General features: G+C 45.8%; 1 protein-coding gene across 1 annotated transcript in view; it reads left to right on the forward strand.

Moving 5' to 3' along the window:
• Positions 1–23,709, forward strand: part of SYT6 (synaptotagmin 6) — an 889,964-nt gene that overhangs the window by 324,926 nt on the left and 541,329 nt on the right. Inside the window, exon 2 of the mRNA XM_086923295.1 lies at positions 1,963–2,314. Within this exon, the coding sequence (XP_086779421.1) occupies positions 2,145–2,314 (170 nt within the window). The 5' untranslated portion in view covers positions 1,963–2,144. The remainder of the gene's footprint in view (positions 1–1,962; positions 2,315–23,709) is intronic.

Here is a 23,709-nt window from a genome sequence, read left to right on the forward strand (position 1 = left end):
CAAAGGCGCCTGGCTGGTCGGCGTACTGATCAATCACAACGCTGCCATTGCAGCATTATGATTGGCTTAGGGGAGGGGAGGGAGGCTGCCTGCTTCCTGTTCTCCACCCCCCCTTCCAAACTCCCGCGTGATCCTCCACCCGCGAGTCATGCCGGCTGCGACTGGAAGATATATGCAAATTAGAGGGGCCTCACATCTTCTCTTTCGCCCGGGGCCCCAGGAGTTCTAGGACCGGACCTGAGCTCGAACAACCCAGCTCCACCCGACCAGCAGAATATCCCAGCCCAAAGTCATCACACACTGGTACCGAAACTATGCTCAAAATTCAAGCTACAGAATATAAAACGACAAACCTCCGGCATTTGTAATTTATAGTCTCAATCCCTTGTGTAGTTGTATTGAGATCCAGGGAGTGCAGTGCCAATTATTTCTGAATGATTCAAAGCTGGGGGGGGTGAGGGGGGGGGGGTGAATCTTTGAAATGGAAATACTTCTTGTCAGTTGTACGTGCCTTAAATCTGACGAGGGCAATGACCTATTAAGACTTCACATAAAGCAATTTTACATCGTAATTGCTGGTCAGTTAATGAACGAACTTCACCAGCTGGGTTGCAATACTTCAGTGGCTCCAGATTGCATACTGCACACGTTTCCTATGCAGCTACTCTTTGAACCTGCATTTCAAGGCCACCCTCGCTGAAGTATTTAGCAAAGGTTCTTTGACTGCAGGATGTGGAATGTGTCTGCAAGTACGAAATCAGGCGCACTGGTGGGGGTTATGCAAATCCAAACCTAAGTGGGACATTGTAAGCATCGAAGCCACACGTTTGCCTTCAAATGGCCTATTTCTGGCCCAAAAGCAATACGTTTTTTGTGAAATTCTGAGTGAGGAGTGCAGTATAAGTTGCAACCATATATGATTTTGTATTGCTTCCGGTTACTGGATTCGAGCACTACACATACACACCAACAACACGGATAGGATTACCGTCCTAGAGTAAAACATAGCTGAGTTGATCCCAGATGTCCTCCAATACGGTGAGATGGAATAGGTCACATTTTAGTTGGTATGGCTAAGTTATCCTGAATTGTGTTTACTCCGTGGTCCAATAATCCAAAGGTCCTCTCCCATAGGGGTGGGGATGGGGGAGGAAGATAAAAAAAAATGAAGAAAAAATTGGCTTGCTACTGCTTAATCCCTTCCACCTCATTTTGACTTTTCCTCAGAGGGTAACTACGTCCCCTACATTCTCAGACTTTTGCATGGGCAGGTACTCTGGCCATGTGGAATTCTGTTTCTTGACACTGCAGTGACACATTTTTACCACCGCCATTTCACCATTCTGTAGTAGTTAAAAAGCGTACACTGTTATTTAGAGTGTATCGGCCTTTATGTACAACCTTCCACCAATAATGTGGCAATTTAGAAAATCTGAGCACCCTTCTCTCACGGGTTTGGGATTACCAAGGATTGGTTCTGTGTGGTTGTGTTTGGTTGTGCATGGTTACGTGTTTTTAGAGTCTTGGGATGGTTCGTGTTGGACAGTGCGACAGTAAAATGAGTTTGAATGTGCTAAAGAACATTGTGGTGTAATTTGACGGATGAGTGTGCCACAGAACAGTGTGGCCTTGCTTTGAGGTGGGTGGTCTGTTGTCGCAAAGGGAGATGCCATAATTTTACAGTTGTTGTATGTGGGTGAAGTGCCTGTGCTATCATGGTTTTGAGAAGTGAGTGTATTTTTGTTGGTGAGTAAAACTTTCTTAATTTCCATTGAGCAGCGGATAGAGGTTAGCCAGAGTAAGCTAGGTTAAAATTTGAACCAGTTTTGCCATCTTTTCTTTTTACCTTAATGCTTTCTCACAGCCATTCTTTTCTTTTCTTTCCCCTCTCCTGTCCCTCATGTTCTCCCTTCCTTTCCTCTGTCTGTCGCCCTCACCCGCTCCTGCTTTCTGCCCCTGTAGACTTCTCCGTCAGCCTCCTTGCAGTCATTGTTATTGTGTGTGGCCTCGCCCTGGTGGCCGTTTTTCTCTTTCTCTTTTGGAAGCTGTGCTGGGTGCCCTGGAGGAACAAGGCCGTTTCGTCTAACCCCACCATAGCCCAGGACGCCGTCAACTTCAGAGCCTTCAACGGCGACAAGGACATCATGGCGGACAAGTTCAAGGATACGGGCACCCTTGGCTTCCTGGAGGCGGCTGTAAAGATCAGCCACACATCACCGGATATTCCGGCTGAAGTTCAGCTCTCCATGAAGGAACACCTCATGCGTCGCACACGAATACAGAGGCAAGCCACAGAGCCCGCCTCCTCTACCAGGTCAGTTCTGAACTCATGTTATGTTAAGAAAGGTGTCTTGCCTTGACCAGTTCCCATTAGAAAGAGGTTGTAGGCGGATTTTGTAACTGGTGCTTTAGAAATGACAAAAGCTTTTTGGAATGGGCTGGTGGATCTGAATTAATTATCCTCTTCTCTGTGTTTTGTTCGCTGAGGGGATATCTCTGTAGTTAAGTCGGGGGCTGAAAAAGCAACAAACACAACCTCTGCCAAACTTTATTTTTTTATTTTGTCTATGTGTGATTCTGTTTCAGCTGTTGGAGCCAAGTTGCTTTCGGAGAGTTCCGCTTCCGTGAACTGCTACATTTTAATTAGTATACAATCTTTATTTCGACGCTTAAGCATCATAAAAGAAACATACCAATTCATTAACAATACAACTGCTGCACATAAAAAAAAAATTTAAATCAGAAGGACAAGTTTCATAACATATTTCAGGGCTCATTATCTCAAGATTCAAGACTGTTGTTTATGTACACTTTCATGTCAAACAATATTCTAGGAGCGATGATTATACGCACAAGCTAAAATAATAAATAATGCGGATTAAAACAGCAGAATTACATTTTTTTAATTCATTTCTCTTGAATTAAGACCGCAATTGTTATTGCATGTCTCCTCGCATGCTTTGACAAATTTTGACATTGTAATTTACAGAGCATGTTTTCTAAATTACACTTCTGATCATTAACATCTGTGTTTAGGTAAGTTTTTAATTTATTAATAGGATTTATATCGTGCACTATTTTTTTTTAATGACCGGTTTCAGGAAATAGTCTTGCTACAAATTAAAAAATGCAAGTAGGACTAGTGCTGAACAGTTTCTTTTGGAGGAAAAAACCAGGTAGAACCCAGTTTTAAAGCTGTTCTACAGTCGTCTCCAATTTTAGACACTTTTTTTGTAGGTTAACCCCTTCCGTGCGGCCGCGATTTTTCCCGTGTGCGGCCGCCGGACGAACACGGGCGGGCCATGACGAACCCCAGCCGTCATCAGCACACGAGCACCGTAGTGCATGACGGCTGGGGTTCGTCACCAGCATGGAAGGGGTTAAGATAGGGCAATTAAAATTACACTGCAACGAAATAGAGCATATGAATTGACAATTGCATTGTTGTCATGTCACAGTGCACAGAAAACCCGCAACCCTCTCTTTTACCTTTGCCTTCCCTGTCCTTGGTGACCACATCTCTCATGCGGTTGTTTTCTGCTAAAAAGACCCTGCACTGATGTGTGCATCTCTCCAAGTTACTCCTTCAGATCATCAGATGCTCCTTCTTTTTACGGTGACTGGCTGCGTCTCATTGTTTTTCCCACAAGCATTTATCTTCTACACAAGCTTCTGCTCGTTAAAGGCTATTGTTTTGTACCCAAAGTACACTTCTATCTCACTGACCTCTCTATATCCTCACAGGCAGCTCCTTTAAGAGGATAGGTCTCTTTGAGCGTGCTCCACCTCCTTGTGACCGCCTGCTCCTCCCCAGATTGCAGGCGGCTGCTTCTCCTCGCAGGGAGCTCCTCCCTCTCAGGCAGCTCCTCCCTCTCTCGCAGCTCCTCCCCCTGCATTTAGCTCCTCCTCCTCCTCCTCATAGACTTCTTATTTTATTTATTTAATGCGATTTTATATAGCGCAAACATTACCCGAAGGTGTCAGAGCGCTTTACATAAGAACCAGTTGCGATACATAAGGATTTAGGATTACATGAGTTACATAAAAGATACAAACGGAAAAAAATTGCAAATGTACAAGTTGTAAAGTCACACAAGGAGGAGATACAAACAGAAAAAAAATTCAAATGTACAAGTTGTAAAGTCACTCAAGGAAGAGATACAAATAGATAAACTTTAGGAGTCACATGTTTGTGTTGTTAGATGGAGCACTACCCTAAATGTGCTCTGTTCAGGTGGCCATAATATTTTTTCATATTGGGTATTTGCCCTTCTTACCCTATTAAATCGAGCTATGTAACCAAAAAAAAAAAACACATTCTTCACAATTTTTTTTAATTTAAGTTCTGATCTAAAATACCGAATTGGTTCAATCCACTTACCAACTCCTAACAAGTATGTCAGACATCCGTCTGACTTCTTACCAAGGATCATCATTATAGCAGTTAAAACATGTTCTTGTAGTGCTGTCTGCAGATAACCATTTTCAATATTGAAATACGTTTTTTCAGTTTTTCGACAAGGGGTTCATAACAACAGCGAGTAGCCTACTTCTGCCCACTGCCATTTGTCCTTGATAATGAGAACGAAGTCTAGGTAACTGAAGTGACTTGTTTAGCGTCACACCATTTGATAACGTTTTGAAGCCATTAGAGAAATTTACCACTCCTACCTTTGTAGGCAACAATTCATCCTCTAACTACACCACATCATTTTGGTCCTGTCAAAACCATTCTGTAGTCATTCATTGAATCTTCCTGCTGGCTCACCAGAACTAATGGGCAGACATATGTTCTCCCTAAAGTTTTGTCAAAGATTTGTAACAAATCATCTCATCTGCTTGACAGTGCAGTGCTCATGGTCTATGACCTGCTTCAAAAAGTCAACACACCCTGTTCTTGACTATGTGTGTTATTTTTTAAACAAAACTATTCTTATTTTTAACAGAACAGTGTTATCTGCACTGGACCAACAAACTTGTGTTCTCAAGAGTCAATTTAAGCCGTGCTAGAGGTAGCTTTATCTGTGTCCTGGAGGTTTTGCAAACATATCAAATATACATAAAGACAGACAATTTTGGACCAGCCCTCTTCAGCCATTTCATCTTTGAAGTGTCAGGCATTCTTTGGGACTTTCCACAGGAGAACAATTCGGTGGTGAATTTGTCAATCAATGATGTTTGTAATTTTGATTGTTTATTAAGCATTTTAAAAAAGTGATGGGTGGAATGCTTGAACTAATCTCTGCCATTTTGCCAGATCCCAGTCCATTGTAATTTTTTACCACATGCCACTTCAGTTTGGCCCCAGCCAATTGCAAAAAAGTCTTGACCCTGCTGCAATAGGAACAGTCAAGCCCAAGCTGCCAGGCCAGGTCCTCCCTGAACCAGAACACACGCAATACAACATCAGTTTTTGGGTGATTGTCAATCAAGTATATCTTGGTTCCAATGGCACAGAGAGCACAGAACCCATGTCTGGGCATACCCGTCCCACTTAGGGCGTCACACTGAATTATAGGAAAAAGTGATGGGTGAAATGCTTAATCAACCTCAACCACTGGTAAATACTTGGGGCCACATCCCAGCCCAGGGTTATTTCGCAAACCATGCCACCTCCGTTTGGACCCAGCAATATGAAATACAATCTTGACCCTGCTCCAATAGGAAAAGTCCAGCCTGAACTGATAAACCAGGTACTCCCTGAACCAGAACACAAGCAACCCAAGAGCAGAGGGTCAAGAATGATTGGCATATGGCTTGGTGGGGTCCAAAATGAGGTGGCATGGTAGGCAAAAAAATGATGGGTTGAAATACTATCACAAGTGATCGTCACTGGTTAGACTAATTGAAAGCATTCCTCCCATCACCTTTTGTGCATTTGTTTTGCTTGATTAAGGCAGCAGCAATTAATCAATAGCTATACAGGTTAATCTGAGAGGGCTTCAAGGTAACTACTTTTTTCCCCTTAATAATTTCTCTTGTGAAGGGGTGACCACTAGCTACTTTAAAAACATTTTGTATTTCCATTCAGCTTTAGATCCACACTAACAACAGCAGTGAGCTGTCAGAAAAAATACTAACTTACTGAAGTGGAGGTGGGTGGTCCCTCATTTGACAAACCGTGAAGCACAGCAAAAAATACAGCTCTAATCATGGATTGCCGGCAAAGACAATTGGATTGTGTAGGGTGTAGCCTTATCTAACATGTCGGCAACATAGACATGGTGACTCAACTGCCATCTTAGATAGGTGTTCTGATCTACCCATGCTGAACATGATTGCACCATAAATAAACTTTGACCTTCCATATGATTGTCCTAAATCATGTTTAAAAAAAATATTGTTTCGCTCGGATACTACAAACTATTTATTGTCCTGGAACTTATTCTAAGTCACTGTAGTTTCATTTGTTAAGGAAAGAAATTGCAGCTGCAGTAGCCTGTTCAGTGGATTTCCATTAATCTCTGTTGCTCTCCAATATCTTTTAGCATCCAGAACAAGTGAAATGACAGTGTCCAGAAGAAGGGACATTACAACCTGTGTTTATGTGAATTTATAGCCCATTATCACCTACATTGGTATCTGAGCCCTGAGCAGATGCACTACTTGCCTTGCCAGAATCATGCGGGGAATACTGGACTTGTGATCATATTTCCACTTACCATTACCCCTCCCATCTTGGTTCGGTTTCTTTATTCTGCTTGTTATGCTGGTCAGTTCTGATGTCACTGAAGTCCAGCTTGGAGGAGCAAAAACCAGTAACAAGATAAATCGGTCTGGTGTACAGCAGAACATGCCTGACTGTAAATGGTGCTAGAGTAGCATATGTACCTAAATCTAAAATGTCATCTGATGTTGAGCCCGGTTACTGCTCTCCACTTCCAGTGTGGTCTGGTACAAGTACTGGACTCCTTGTCTGAGCGTACTGCTGGTACATGCTCTTATTGTATGCCCTAGCAGCCAATTAAAGCTTTCATGGTTTGGTACAGCTGAAATTGTGACTGTGTCCTTCAGTAGGTTGGCATGTTTTGGAAGAGATTGCTTTTTAGACAGGGTGGTGCATATTTGCCAATCATTGTGCAGGTTTACTGTTGTTTGCATACCTCAAAATGTTAGATGCTACGATGCACAAGAACACCCCCATTCTTCACTCTTTCTAGCACAGCCTAATTTTCCTTTTAGTATATATCATCTACAATTGCAGTTCTCTTGTCCTTCTGTTTCAATGTTAACGTATTCTCCAGCCAGCATAAAGAGACTGTCATGACCGCAGTTATTTATTTTGGGAAAAGTGTCCTCCTTTTGTTCAAGTACAGAGTCTGAAAACTTACCTCATTCAAATGACTTTCCTCCTCTTTGCTCAACTTCTACTCTGGCCATCTTAATGGAGTAACCTACCCCTCTCAACTCAGTAAGGAATTGCTCAGTTAAAAACCTCTCACCCCTTCAGTCATCCCTGGATCATTGCCCGACCAGCTCCACAAAAGGCAAAGGAGCCACCTATCTCCACATCTTGTCTTAATTTATTAGCTCCCTGACCTCTGACACAGTCCCTAATGCCTGGTGAAATGCCAGTGTGCCACTTAAAAAACTTAATTTCAATTATTTGAAAACGAATTTTAACCCCATTTTGTCTTCAACCTTACCTAGGCAAGCAGTCACATTCCTGCTTCAGAACTTTGCTATAACTTTCAGTGTCGATGACCCTGCTCAAGCAGGCTTCAGACCCAATCCAAGCATTAACCACATGGCTGCTAGTCGTTTTCCCGTCCTGCGCTAAAAAAACAAAAATCCCATAAATCATGACGAGCTGGCCTTGTCATCCGCGCACGGCAGGTAAGCGCCATGACGAGCCCAGCTCGTCATTAGCTTCGAAGGGGTTAAACTCGCTGTCCTATCTGCTTTGGATGAGAGCTGCGGTGACGAAGCTGGGGGTTGCAGCTTTGCTGGATTTGCCTTCCATTTTTGACCATTTGCTCCTCTTGCAGAGGCTCCAGGACATTAATGCTGAGGCAAAGTGTCAGATTGGTTACTTTTTTTTTTTACTAAACCAATCGCAAAGTATTATATTTCACACTTTTTAATCTCTCCATGGCCTTGAATGGGCCATTCATCAAGGAGCTAAATGCACCCTCTTGCATACTTACTGTACTCTCCAGGTATCTGGTTCAATTTGTATCCTGATGATATGCAGCTACTTTCCGACGTGACACTGACCGACTCCTCCCACTCATATTTCCTGCTATGCTTTGGAGGATGTCTGCTAACTTTATCAGACTAATCCATCTAAAACAGAGGTGATTCTGAATGACACTTCCTCTCCCTACTGCAATGCAATCAATTTGGCCAGTTTCAACCGCCCTACAAATCCAGCCATTCAGGTCAGTCCGTTTCCTGAGCATAAACAAGCAATATACTTTAGAACCCTGTGTCTCTACAGTAATTCATTCTTGTTTTTATTTCTTGCAAATCTTGTATTGTATTTTGCCTTTCACTGATTTCAAATTTCTAGCCAATTCTTGAATGTCTTGGTACAATCCAATCTTGGCTTCTGCAATAGCAACTATAAGTATGTGAATATATCCTTCATAGGGCCTCACTGGATACCAGTTAGTTAATATTCCCAGTTCTACTTTTAGTACATTTATTTTTCACGTTCCATCTATGTGGAAAGCTCTCACCAGAGATAAACCTTTCTATTTTTCTACGGCTAAGCTTTGGAACACACTTAACCTACAACTTCGTTCTCAACCCTCTTCCACCATTTTTAGAAAACAGTAAAAAATCTGGTTATTCAATAGATAATATTTCTCATTTTAATGCCCTTCGTGGTTAGCTCATTTTAGTGCCAAGAAGCTTCAGCATTGGAGCAGTCTACAAATACCCTTAGCTGAACACCTTCAGATCTGTCGCTGTTTTATTCTTCTGTCTGACATTTCATGAGTGCACCACTGTGCACACAATGTTCAGCTGTGTGCCATTATATACCACAAGGATTTAAGTGGGCAGGGTCCCTCTAAGTCTTCAAGCCAGAAGTAATTAACAGCAGACATTGAAACTGGTCCTTATTGTGCCCTATTTTAATATCCTTAATCTTACTTCAAAAACAATGCTCGAGTTTTCGACAATTAATTCAAAACAAGTTAAGGTAATCCAATCCAGGGTTTTATTTCCTTTATAGGCCAAGCTTTGAGACCTGTTGTATATACTTTGTGGGCTTACAGCCCAACCATTGCTTTTCATTTGTTTGTTTCCGTGTTTTTAAAAAATCCTTGCTTGCTAGTAATCAATCTTTCCTCTTTGTCCCTCTATTTTGTCTTTAATTTCCTCCCACGGAACAAGGACCAACTACTTTGGTTGTTTGTGTTTGGGAAAAAGTTTTGGTTGGTTTCCTGTTCATGTTACTGTTTGCCTGTGTTCAGTTTCGGCACCCGTAGCTGCTTGCATTTCAATGCAGCATTCATCCCTCCCACATCCTCCATTGTCACTCCATGCCTGTCCCACCTACCCCGCGTTGCTATTTGTATTTTACATTCTTCATTGCAATGCGGTTCTGTCATGTTTCCATTGAGTGCATGTGGCATTTCAGCCTCTCCTATTCCCCATTGTGCCCATTTTAAATCCCCAGCTTTCTCTCACCTAGCTTCATCATGCTCCAAATCCACCCCATCGCTGCTTCATATAGTTTTTTTTTGTAAGCACGGGGAGAGCCAATGCCGATACTCCAATCCAGTTCCAAAGTCAGCAGCTCATTTTTGTCAAAAATGGGCGGTTTGTATAACAACAGATGACCACCGCTTTCATTTGACTCCACCTTTCCTTCAATTATATTAGTTGTGTAAACATGCATGATGGTCTTCTGTTTCAGTTCTGTATTTGGACTATTAGTCATTTATTCTGTGATTTCCTAATTCCTTCCTCGACTATGCTGGAATTGTGCCAGGTATTTACCAGTAGGAAAAAATACAGCTGCTCCCCGCAAAATGCTATTTGTCAGGACATGATAGCATGCCTGTCTGTGCCTCTATGGCACTTTGTGTGTAAAACTCGAATCTTGAGGCGCTATGTCAGTTGTGAGTAGCTCATCGATTTGCATTCTGGTACTTGCAGTCCTGGATCAGCCACTCACTCCTAGCAAGGAACCATCTGGTGGTTCTCTGCAAATGCAAACACTGCTGCTCAATAAAAGGGATTTTTAAATGAGTAGTATGTTATTTTCTTCATTTAAGGTACCCTGACTGAAACATGCACCCAACCCAGGCATCTGTATTCAACCTTCAGGTCATAAATGTGCAGCATTAGGAGCCGAATCTGCATTCCCTCCTTCTGAGATGAAATGACTTATTCTAATAATTGTATTATTCCTGCTTCAAGGAGCAACCGGGATCTGAGGGCCAGCTGACATTAAGAAATACCAGAGCACTCACACCAAATAAAATTGTGCACGAAGTTACACAACTTCAAAATGTGAAAATGATAAATGCAATAACAGTTTGATACATTTCGAAATGTGGATATTTTTATTCATTTAGATTTTAAGTTCCAAATAACCATTCAGAATTTAGGATATTCAATTGCAATTTAGGCATTTGGGAATAGGCAATGGAATTGGTCAATCAAAATTCTAGATGTTTTATTATTTTTTTATTTCCTATTTATGCAGTGTCCTCAAAAGAAGTGGCCAAGCACATTTGAGCATCTTACACAAGCACATCTTACATTACACAAAGTCAGATTGTGCTCATCTTTTATCTGTATTTATTTACCTACTTATGCTTGAAAGTGACTCTAAATCTTGTTTCTTTCTGACTGAGCATTCCACAGAGTGCTTGTTTTTTCGTTTTCACACACTTCATCCCCCGTCGCCTCATTCCCCACTGGCAGCTGCTCCATCAACCCCAGCCAAATCACCCTCACAATTGCTTCCAGCTTAATGTAAAAAAAAAAAGCATACAAACCCTTGCCCAACACATACACTATTGCAGTCCAAAAAAACCACAACTACCTCTCGCAAAGGAGAGACCTATTGGGTTTGCCACTGCTTTTTCATGTTTCCCATATACTATTTAATCTCGCATTCCCTAAGAGTCTTGGCTATTTCGAGGATGACGTTTCTGTGTTTTAGCATATTACATTTGTTTAGTGTATACATTGAACTGAGCCCCTTCAATTTATTCATAACAGGCCATGACTGAGCTCTCCGGAGTTCTGGGGGCTGAAGGTAGTGCGAGTTTCTCAGAGTAGGTCAGAAAGGTGTTCTGAATAGATGGTCATCCAATCCTTGACCTCTCTGCAGAGTGCACAGCGCGACGATCATGTATTTCAGTGGCAAGTGTGATTCTGTGCAGATATGTATGAAGGAGGTACACACAGTTGTCAAAATATTGACAAGGCGAAAGTAAAAGAAAATGCAGTGCTTATATTGAATGGCTATGTAGTGTGTTTCGGGAGTGGTGAAGTGAAAGATTAGCAAGTGCATTCCGGAGAGAGTGACAAGAGGGTGCTGAAGAGCAAAGAGATGCTGTGTAAGACATGCAGATGGAGGGGGTGTGGAGAGAAAAGTGGTGTGTATGTCTAACATAGATTGAACATAATAGTAATTGAGACATTATCAAGATTACTGCCCCTTTCATATGGCACAGTAATGTCTAATTCACAGTCTTTCAATTTTAGAATTGCAACATATACAATATTATTTAAATTAAAAACATTGTTGTTCATTTATCTTAAATAGATAAACACCACTGACAAAGCCAGAGTCCTGGTTGGTTTTAGGTGTATTTCAGTTGTATTATATTTATATGCATGAATGCCATAACAGAAAGTACCAGTCGGGAGGCATATTATGGGATTCACAGAATGTTGTTTGTGTTTAAGCCACACTCCTAAGTACATAGGTAACACCCCTTTTAGAGGACCCCACTTTGTTGATCCCACTGAAAGCCCTGATATACCTTAACCTCTGCTCCCTGTTCTTGGGGTTCACACCCACGCCTCCTCATTCATGCAGTTGCATGCCCATCCTCCAGTCTCCTCACCTGTGGAGGGAAGTGCTGCTCTGCCTGTTAAAATGTTTTTGTTGTATCCAGCCTCCCAGTTTTAAATATTTTGCACAAAATAACCTGTTAAATAGGCTTGCACACATAGCACGTTATTAGATAATCTTGGAAAAGCCATTATTTCAGGCTTCAGGTGCAAACACAGCATTTGTTTATGTCTCTGTTTGCATATATTAGCGTCTAAAACCCAGACGTAATGGCTTTGCCAGTTCTTTGTATATATGCGGAGAGTGCACATTGGGGCCCACCGGGGGAGAAGGGGGGGTGGGGGGGAGGAAAATAGCACCGACCAGAGACTCAAAATTAGGTGTGATAAAGGCGTGATAAAGGCCCCTTTATTGGAAGCAGGTGCACCTTACACAATGAAAACCCTTGGCGTGTGCCGTACAAAACTAGACCTCACTAAATATGCAATTTCCTGACAAACCCCTCACCCCCTCCCCTAACTGGTTCCCCAATCCACAAACAGTAAACAATTAGCAGAAACGTCAATTTGCCTCTCCACCTGGCTAAATACTTTATTATTGTTGAACTACCCCGATAATCCAACAACAGATCTCCTACACTTCCAACATATATTAGGAAGAAATGCCACTCGAAAGGCTTGCTAGCGGCTTTCGACCCCCCCCAGGACTCTTGCACTTCCGGGTATCTGTGCACCAATAGCCTGATCCAGAGCCTCCCTCAAGTGTAGCACATACAACTCCATTCCGTATTAACAGGTGAACCCCATCCTCCCTGAAAATCCACTGCCCCGTACCTAAGCTCCGGGTGCTCCATCCTTTCAACCTTCTATCTCCTCAAAAACCTTTATTTCCTTGTAAATTTCCTCCGGGTCCTATCTATGGCCGCTGGCCTCTCAGCCCCCCTTCAACCCGCCTGGGACCGAAACTCTGACCAAATGACCTGACACCCCACCTACCCGCGCCGTATCTCTAACTGGTCCCTCTTCACTTGTTTAACCAACGCTAACCCTTTGCACGGTACTAAGCCCACATCAGGCACACTCTCCCCTTTACCACTGCACACAAAGCCTGCAACAACACATGCCCCTTTTCCTTGCCGCTGACAATGAAAGAACCTGTCGTCCGACTCCAACCTCTGATTCCGGTGCTTGACCCAGTCCCCCTTTTTGCCTAGTTTATAAATGAGTATTCACCAACATAAATCTCCAGCACTGCCGCAGTTGGCCCCGCCCCAGCACCTGAAAAGACACACATGTGAGAGGCGAGAAATGTTCTTCATGTCGTAGTTTCACTTCCCACCCCCCGCAGCCTGACAGATGCCCGCTAACAGTCCGACCTCCAGGGCCCGAGGCCTTCCCCAACCCTGATGCGCAGCCTCCGTTGCCGCCCCCACTCTGACGGAATGCCTCCGTAACGCCTTCGGGTCCTCCCCCATACACCACAGGGTGTGCCGCAGGACCCCCCAACACCTGTGCCACATACACTCTGCCACCTCCTCCTCGACCAAACCCCCCCGCCCAGCCTTCCCACAGCTGCGTCCCCCATTCCCCCGCCGAAGGCGAATCGTCACCCCCAAAAGCCCCCGTCCATCACGCCCGCTCCTGCGGAAGCCACCTATCCCCTGCCCCACTGCTCCTGACTGCTGCAATTCCTCCCATGTCCGCTCATTTGCACACCATGGAAATGCCCCAAGAACGCCTATCCCAATCAAATCCCCCTTACTCCCCACCGACAAACGTACTCGATGATGCGGCAGCGTCAAACCGGACAGCGTCAGACCCAAACGATGACATTGCCGTCCCCTTGTCCTCCGGCAGGCGTGCTTCCATGGCCACGGAGTCGAGCTATCTACCAAGGAATGACAGCACCGAACTGGGACCGTGCGTTTTCTCTGGCGCCCGGGGCACCCCCAGGCAAGCCACAAGGCCGGTAAAGCCGCCCAGCTCCGCTGGTAGTCCGTCAAAACCCGGCCGTCCCACCAGAAAGAAGTTAACCAGATAGTGCGTCACCGACCAGAGCCTGTCCGCCAGGAAAAAGCCCACTGCAAAAAGCACTGAATGGCTCACACAGCGCACATGAAATCGAACATCTCATGGGCAGTGCTGTCGCCCCCCATGCCAACATTGCCGCCCCCTCATCCTCTGGCAGGCGTGCTTCTATGGCCCGGAGTCGAGCTCTATACCAAGCAAGGACAGCACCGTACTGGGACCGTATGTCTTCTCTGGTGCCAGGGGTACCCCCAGGCAAACCACGAGGCTCGTAAACTGACCAGCAACCGCTGGCAGTCCGTCGAACCCGGCCGTCCCACCAGCAAGAAGTCATCCAGATCGTGCGTCCGTCTCAGAGCCTGTCTGCCAAGAAAACCCCGGATGCCCCCGAAAACCACCAGAACGCTAACCTAACACTTTACCTGAAAGACCTTTACCCACCGCCGCCGCGCTCCGCCGCGCCACGTCCATGACCGTATACCACACCCCTGGGAGCTCCGCCGCCACAAAGTCACCAACCGACTTACCCCCCCGACCCTGACCGCTACTGGCCCAACCGAGACTGACTGGGTTCCTTCCTGAGCACCACCCCGGTAGGGGAAGCAATCAAACCCGGCAGCGGCGGCTCTAAACCAAAGGAGGGGGGACCCCGTCCGGGCCCCACTCACCTCCTTCAACAAGTGCCCCGCACTATCCCTGTGTTCGCATTGACGGCTCAACTTCTCCACCCTCACCGGTGAGGAGCCTATGCCCAGAACTCTTGACCCCCTTTCCCACCTCCCCGCACCACCCTGGCACCCCTTCCATACCGCGCCATTCTCCGGCGCCCCCCAGGATCCCCGGTATCTGTACCAACTGACAGCCAAGGATTACCCAAACCACTCCCCTGCTCCGTCACCATCCTTACCAGGCGTCAAGGCCAGCGTCGTCTCTGGATCCCGCCGCCTAACCAGTGGAGCCGGGGGCCGTCACTCTCGGCGCTCCTTTCCGTGGGCATACCTGAAACACACTACCAACACTGTTACTCTGCTCCCCCCACCCCCTTCCCGCATCTCCCCCTCCTCCTCCGAATCCTCCACATAGTTCAATTGCACCATGGCCTCGCCCCCTTTCTGCATCTCCCCCTCTTCCTCAGAATCCTCCACATAGTCCAACGGCACCATGGCCTCCTGCCCAGCACTGGGCCCATCCTTCCACTCGTCCCCTAGTCCCCACTTTATGGCTCCGTCCTACTCCACCCTGCCACCTGCTGACAAAACCACATCAAATCCCCCTGATCCAAGTCCTCTCTCCTCTCGCCTTCTCCTCCACCCCTCCTTACTTTCTCCTCCCCCGGTTCAATAATGGATGGACCAGCTGAATCTATGAAACAACAAATCCATCCTCGTCAACAGCACAAAATCCCTTGGGGTCTTACTCGACACACGACGCAATCTACCCACCCTATTACTTCAATTGCCAAGCCTGCTCGAAACCAACTGCGCCCTCTTAGTGGGATCCATCGCTTCTTCCCGCAGCATGACCTCAACAACCCTGGTCCCATCGCTTGTCCTCACCAAGACTGGACTACTGCAATTCTCTTCCTACTGGCATCCCCGAATCCCACCCGTCCCCCCTTAAGTCCGTTCCCCTTACAGCAGCTCGCTTCCTTTATAGGGCCAAAAGAAGTAACCACAGCCCACCTATGTTATCCCTCCCGCTGGCTTCCCAACGGTGTGAGATCTATCTATAAGACTGCCCGCCTCACCCGCAAAGCCTCACGCTCCTCCTCCCCCGCTATCTGGCGAATAAACTGAAACTCCCTGGAGGCTCTAGCCTTCACGAAATGCGGAAAATCTACAGCTTGAACCTCCCACTTTCAAGAAGGAAAGATCAAAGGCCCAATCCTTCTCCGGCAACGGAAAGAGAATCTGGGCTGCACCTCCGCCTCCCCGGCCTTCCACACGGACCTCAAAGTTCTCCTCCCTCAAGGCCCTTCCAAAGTTAAATCATGCCCTCACTATTACCTGCAGGAAGACCCTTTAGTATAGAACATTTTTTGTCCCTCCAACTATGGAAGTGCCGTCCCAGTGTGTACCCGTGGTCTGTGAGACTGCCATTATTGCAGTACCACTCTTGTACCTGTGATTGGGACTCTTAGTAACATGCACATGTCACGGGTCCAGTGTAACACACTGTTTGCTACCTCCTACATTTGTTCGTTTTCGATACCTTCACAGGGGCCACCATGCCCACGTAACTCTTGCTCTTGTGTTCTAGTGTCTTCCATTTATTGCAGTATTATACTTCTACTAGCACATTGCCCGCTTTGGTAACCTGCACACATGCCACTCTCTCTCCTGTAACGCACCGTTTGCTACCTCCTGTATTTTGTTTGCACACAATTGTCTCTTATGCCTCATGTACTGTAACCTTGCTTTAGCAATTCATTCACTTGTAATGCTCCTGTATCCGGTCTGTTCCTATTGTGAAGTGCTCTGACACCTTCGGGTAAAGTCCGCGCCATATAAAACGCATAATTAAATAAATAATACTCCGCATCTGATCAACAGTCTCTTCCCTTCATCCCCAACCCTCGGCGGCCGTCCTGACCCTTCGGAGTGGGAGTGGCGGGGGCGCACCGCCCCGCTTCCCCTCGCGCTTCCAAGAATGGTCCCTCGTAGGAGCACGACCGCCCGTACCAGGCAGAGCCGGCCCATCCCCTCGGTCCAGGGGAGCCGCATGCTGCTCTCCCGAGCACCTATTTCAGCGTCCCTGCCCAGAACAAGAGGTGGGGTCCTGCATGCCGGGGAAGGAACCCCCCCGCCCCCGAAAACCCCCACCCCACCTGCCGAAAGCCCCCCTCCATGCTTGTCGTGCCTCCAACCCCCCCCGCACCTGCCCAACCCCCGCTCCCGGCAGGACACCCCACCCCCCACTCAAAGGCCTCCCCCGAACAGGACCTTTTCTGTCCCCTCCCACTCGCCCGCACCCCTCCCCCCAACCCCATACTCCCACCCCTCCCCCCATCATACACTCGCCGCAGAACAGCTCCCCCCAAGCCCCACCATCCCCCCAGGCTCTCCACCTCTGACCCCCCCCGCAGAGACAGAGACCTGCGAGGCCCGCACCATGCTCACCTCCCCCGCACCACTCCCCCCCTCCCCCATCCGTCCCCCCCGTTTAGATCAAACTACCGAGATTCTCATACGACATGCCTTTAAATAAAACTTTGTCACAAAGCATGAAAAACTGAGTTTCACGAGAGAACTGGTGCCTAGCAAAAATCTTGTGACTCCGATCGCACTCACGGAACCGGCAAAGAGGTACAAGACCTGCAGCGAGGCTGCACAGCGGAAGCTAGCTCCAGAGCCAAAACACTCCCGGAAGATGGAACAGAGGCCGAGCCCCAGCACCTAATCCAGTCCGCAGCCGCCAACCTGAGCCACGGCCTCGGAGGCCCCAATTTACTGCACACCACGGCCACAAGCATCTCCACCTCGCATCCCACCGCACCAACACAACGCCGAAAGACCCAAACCTCTTGTGCGCCCCCTCAAATATGAATCTGCATTACAAAAGGAACAAATAATTAAATGTACTAGTGTATCAATCACGATTATTGCGCACACAAAGGACAAGAAGAAAAATTAGCACCTTAGATTGTCATAAGTACACGCACACATCATCAATAGATGCACAATAATAATGCCGTCCCTTTACGCACGCGCATCGATTCTATACATTAAATAAACTCTAACAGATATGGTCATTATCTAAGCCTTCTTCCCCATTTTTGGCATCCACGTCTATTAAGACAGGCCTTTACAAGCACAAACTGCAACGCTAGTACGATCAAATCCAGAGCAACGCTACCGCGGGTCCGCCACTCCCCCGCCCGGCTGCTGTGTCACCAGTCACCAAAATGGAGGCCTATAACTCAAAATGTCCGGTTTTAAAGGGGCCCAGCCCAAAAGCAGCCCAAAACTAGCCCACCCCAGCCCAAGGCTACCAACTAGCCCAAAACCAGCCCACATACGGTGCTGGCTCTACCCCCAATCCCCCCCCCCCCCTCCCCTCACCCCCCTCACGGTGGCAGGTCTCCCGCTGGTCGGCCGCCCCCCCAAAGCTCTAATCTCACTCTCCTAAAAAGGCTGCTCTGTCTCTCCTCTTGGCGTTTTCCAGGCAGTCACAGACGTCTTGATACAGGCTGTATGAGCGGATATGAGTGACAGATGTGAGCAGACCCAGTCCACAAAGAGCACGCATACATTGCACAAACTCCACTCTTCGGAAGATGGCAGGCGCCCCTGTATTTACAGTAAGTACCACCAGGAGCTGCAGAAACATATCGAGAGCACCGTGAGTGAAGTGCATGGGCTGTCTCCCACCCTGCGAGTGACGTGCAAGGGCTGTCTCCCATCTTGTAGGGTGGAACTTCTATTGTCAGCGTTCATGTTGCGTCAGAAATGAGGCAAAGGCCGCAGCATGAAGTTCCCCAGTGGTCCTCTGCTCAGGCTGCTGCCGTAAAGCACACCTGTTGCGTGTACTTCCATGTGCGTTCCGAGGCCCTGGGACAATGAAGGTGAGGCCTGAAAAAATCTTAAAATTCACATCTCTGTGAGATGGCTCTAAGGATCCTTTTTTAATAGCCCGTTTGCTTTCCCTCCACCCCCGCTGTAGTGTGTTCTTGACTCGCTCCGAGCAACAGATGCTTGTTGTGTTATCTGGGCTCCTGTTTAAGGGAAACCTGTGTCATCCCTCCTCCACGTTGCTTCATGAGCTGGCTAATATCTTCCCTGCCTCGCCGCTGATTCCCGTTCTGGCAGATTAACAACATCCGTCCGAGCACAGTTCCAAAGGCTCTCGAGCGACTGATCCGGGCTTTAGATATGATCGAGCCGGAGCTCTGCAGTCCGCGCGGGCCGGGAGGTGAATGATGCTGTCCGAGGACCTGCGAGGGAACCCCGCGCACCCCGGCATGGACACGAGCCCTAGGCAAGTAATCGGACTCACTGCGTGGGGGGACGGGAGACATGGGGAGAAAGAGGGTTGGTCCGGTGCACAAGCTTTGATGACAGGTGGCAATTCTGTTGAGACTCTGACCACGAGACCAGCAGAATTTGATGGCATAACTTGCCATTTACCAGTGCCTAAATACAGACCCCCATTTGTCCAAATAATAACCGAATAAAACTGGTAGAATCCAGTGGCACTGGTTTTTGAGATTTTTGTATTAAGGAATGGAGAAAATGGGATCTTCTCCAAATTAAACTTTCACTATCGGCCAAGACATATAGAAAATGGAATTCTCACCATGTTTGCTGTGGTTAGATATTAAGGTATTAAAAACGTAAATGTTTGCCACCTTTCTAATATGAAAATTGAGAGTGAATTTGAGTCAAGAAGGTTTTTAAAGTTATTACACAAGTAGCGCAAACAGTGCAAAATCATGTCACTGTGTCTTTAGATTATTCATTCTCTAGAATCTGAATTTAAAAATGTGAGCAACACACGTAAAGCCATTTGTAAACAATAACCGTATTATTAATGTTTAGTGAAGCTTCCGCAATTCGTTTACTCAATTAATTTTCTTTCTTCAAGATGTATTGTTGCAACTTGGTTTCCTCCATCCTTTGTAACATTATTTTTACCCCACGGTAGTCTTCCTGTAAAATGGACCCGGACGTGCATTGTGTGGCAGAGGTTTGAATACTCTGGGCTTGAAGGGATACAGCCCGGCCTAGGAAGCAAAACAAAACATAACGCGCCAGGGAAATCAGTTCGAATGGAGAACGAATTTAGCTATGGTTGATTATAGAACATGTTGTTTGGACTACTAAATTCTGTGGCATTCAGTCACGAACACGTATTAGCAGCGATTATGGTAGTATGCATATAGATTTTAGTATGTGTCTTCTTAAGATTTAGGTACAAACTTTTAAGGGACCTGGTTTGGCTGTCTGGGAATGCGTGGGATGAAAAGAGTAGGGTTTTGTCCGACTGTGGGAAAGGAAAAAAAAAGATGTGTATATGTGGTGTACAGCAGAAAACTTGTCACATTATGACAACATCGAAGTGCCTTGTTTTGATGGACACAAATCCTGTGAGGAGTTACTTTACGTGGGCGGAAATGTCCATAAAACAAATGTGTGTCGCAGCATCGCTGGAGTCGATGTCCTGGTTGATGAGTGGCTAGCAGTGCAGGTAAGTGGCAGTCTTGGTTTATTGGGCAGAGGTTAGATGGCTGTTGCCCGCAGGGCCCGTACTGCATGAGCCATGTGCCTGTCGGTGGGTGTTCTGAAGGAGTCATTTGACTGCTGTGTCAGTGATGGGTTGAGCGGGGTCTGAGACTGTGAACCATGTGCTCCCTTGGGCCTGCTCCCATTCTAGTGGTCGTCTGAAGTTGTGCTGTATATAATCTAGTGGACATTTTGGATGATTCATAATAGGGTGGCAGGAGGCAGCAGTTTGTTCGTAATCTGAGCCATTGCTACAGAACACCTCGGACATGGTGGCCCCTCATGTTGCAAAAGCAATCACTTACGCCATGCTAGTGTTTTGCTTCACAAATTAAGGTATGTATATACTGCAGAATGAGGGTAACACAGTGCTTCATGAGATGAGGCTGGGGCAGCCTGCGACCCTGATTTCCTTCACTTTGATTAAATGCTGCTACCATCTTAAAGAACGTGTGCAGAGTGGATCCAAACCAACTGCAAACAGGTCTGCATAAAAATATTCTATTTGACTTGGAAGAGCAGGTCTGACTTACTGCAGTAGAGCTGTAGTGGAGAAGATAACTGGTCTGGTTAGAAGTAAAACTGCATCTCCATGGATTGGTGAGGATGGGTAAGGACGGTGAATGTGAGTATGAGTCGGCAGATTGATAAGTAAGTGCATGGATAATTGAGTGAGAGCATGAATGTATAAGTGGAAGAATAAATGGGAGATACCAACTTGAATGTCAGGTTGAGTAATTGAGCTAATGGACAGATGGTGGCTCAATGTGTGAATACGCGGATGGATGTTACAAGTTACAACAATGTTACAAGCTGAGGGCTCCAATAGCAGAAGTAGTGATAATGATCTAAAATAGCAATAATGACCAATGTTATGTCAGTGCAAGACTTACACCTCATCATTATGAAGAATTAATAACCTCATTCTAGTGCAGTTATTATGCAGGAGGGTGACAATTGTTCCAAGAATGCCCACAATGTGTCAAGAGTTCAGAGCATTATATCTACCAATTTACACCATTGCTCAATCCTAACTACATTTGCCCTATTCAGTAATCTTCAGTTCATCACTAAATAATTCCTATGTTATCCTAAGATTCGTATCATCACTCATTCTTGAATGCATGTTCAGAATCAAGCTAACACATTTTGTGTTTCACAAACTTCCACTTTTTTCATTGATTTACCATATTGCTCCCACATAGAACCACCATACAATCACTTTCACCTCTCACAGAGAGACATCGATGCAAAGCCACTGACATGCTACCCATCCTCCCACATTCCTGCAAAAGAGACCTTGCATGGAATGCACTTAAAACTAAAGCCATCATATTTGTGGTCACCCCGTCTCCTTCCCTCACTTAACAGCATATTTGGAAGTGATGGTTCCATGCTCTCATAATATACTATGTACGGTCTAGCACAAGGGTTCAGATCTGAGGGCATGGCTGGTAGACACCGCCTGTCTACAGTGTCTACAGCCAGGTGGTGTGGGATTTAGGGTGAATGAAGTGGGTTCCAATCCTGAGTAATTGACAGAGGGAGCTCTCTCATTCTGCAGCGATTTACCAAGGATCTCTCACTGAAGCCCGCAACACCTGCAGTGGTGTAAAAATGTCAAGCTAGTATCTCTGAAGTGATAATGAACATGAAGAGACAATTTGTCTGACTTCACTTGCTGTGTGAACGACTTGTACTGTGACCTTTGTCATTGGGAGGCACTAGCCACACCCATAGCAGTATTGTAAATATTAAGACACCCGGATATCAAGTATTGTTCCAAATCAGTGCGACAGAATACTGTTTAATATTTGAACTATGAAAGAAGCTGACACAATAAGCAAGAGGGGTGCATTCACCCCCCATTAAATAGTACTAAAGGGATATTTGAGAAGAACTTAGAGCCTTCCCCAATGACAAGTTTATTATTCCAGATCCCAAAACCTAATCTCTATCTCATAAAGAAGGCCAGTGGTAAAGCTCTGACCCCACATTGCACTTGCTCCCCACCCATCAACCAGGCTACTCTCCGGCTGATGCAGTTCCACAATAACTTTTGCTTATAGACGACCTTAACTATTTTGGAATCTACCACTTCGAAGACGTGTAGGTGAGAGAACTTCAAAACTCAGCTGGACTCTGGTCATCCGCTACAAAATGGCAGCGTACCCAGGCAGTCTTGGAGGACATGAACAGGTGACCAGCAAGTTAAAGACCCATTTTGAAGCAGGCACTTAACTCGCTCACTTCAGTATGCGATAGCACCAAATCTATGCTTTTTTACAATGTGCTAATTTCTTGGAATCAGACTTTCAAATTCTGTTTCATCAGCGCTATGTGCAAAACTCTGAGCAAAAAGAAGCGACCTCTCCAACAGCCTCCTCATACAAGTATTTTTAGACCCAGACAGCTAGGTAATGGGTTTGCACTTTGAAGACTGGACAAGCACTTCTTTTTCTAACGAGTTTGTTTGAATTCCCCTATGGACTCAATGTTGTGAAATCACATGGTACAAAAAAGGCACTGCATCCATTACTGTGCTGCAGCAGGTGGAGGGGAGAGTGCATTTAATGGAAGAGACCGCAGATGGAAATTATAGGGCCCAGTTTCTTAATACAGCTCTGATTTAATATTAAGTACTTCCGGCATATTCACATACAGAAAACCTACCTCAAACTCAGAGGGAGTGGTTATGATTTTAGGAAAAAGATGTTAAGAGGGCAAATCATTTACCCCCACATGCATCATTGTTTCATTTTGCACTTCCTAATTTGCGATTTTTAGGGAATCGCAAATTAGGAAATGCAAAATGGGATGCATGTACATTTGTGCAAAATATTTGAGAATCGGTAAAAATCGCAATTTTTACAGATTCTCAAATATTATGCGAATTCCAAAGTGCGAATTCGCACTTCCCATTGTTTCCTATGGGCCAAAAGGCCCATAGGGATCAATGGGAAGGCTTTAACAAATTGCGATTTTCATTTTGAAAATCGCAATTTGTTAATGCATTTCATGGGTGCAGGGGAGGGTCCTTCGGACCCCCCCCTGCACCCATGAAACAACTAGGATAGGAAACAACTTCCCATTGTTTCCTATGGGCCAAAAGGCCCATAGGGATCAATGGGAAGGCTTTAACAAATTGCGATTTTCATTTTGAAAATCGCAATTTGTTAATGCATTTCATGGGTGCAGGGGGGGGTCCGAAGGACACCCCCCTGCACCCCTGAAATGTATTTTTCGCATCATGTTACACACACACATGTCCTAAGGACATGTGTGTTCGTAACATGACTGCTTAAAAAAAGCATTTTTAAGCATTTTTACACCTTTTTCCAAATTTACCGAGTGGTTCAACCACTCGGTAAATTTAACCCCCTAATTGCGAATTCGCAATTTGAAAAATATTCATGCATTGCTTTTAAGAAATCGCATATTTGCGATTTCTTAAAAGCAAATGCAATTTTAGAAA

This window comes from Lissotriton vulgaris, chromosome 5 (assembly GCF_964263255.1).
Source record: "Lissotriton vulgaris chromosome 5, aLisVul1.2, whole genome shotgun sequence".
Taxonomy (NCBI): domain Eukaryota; kingdom Metazoa; phylum Chordata; class Amphibia; order Caudata; family Salamandridae; genus Lissotriton; species Lissotriton vulgaris.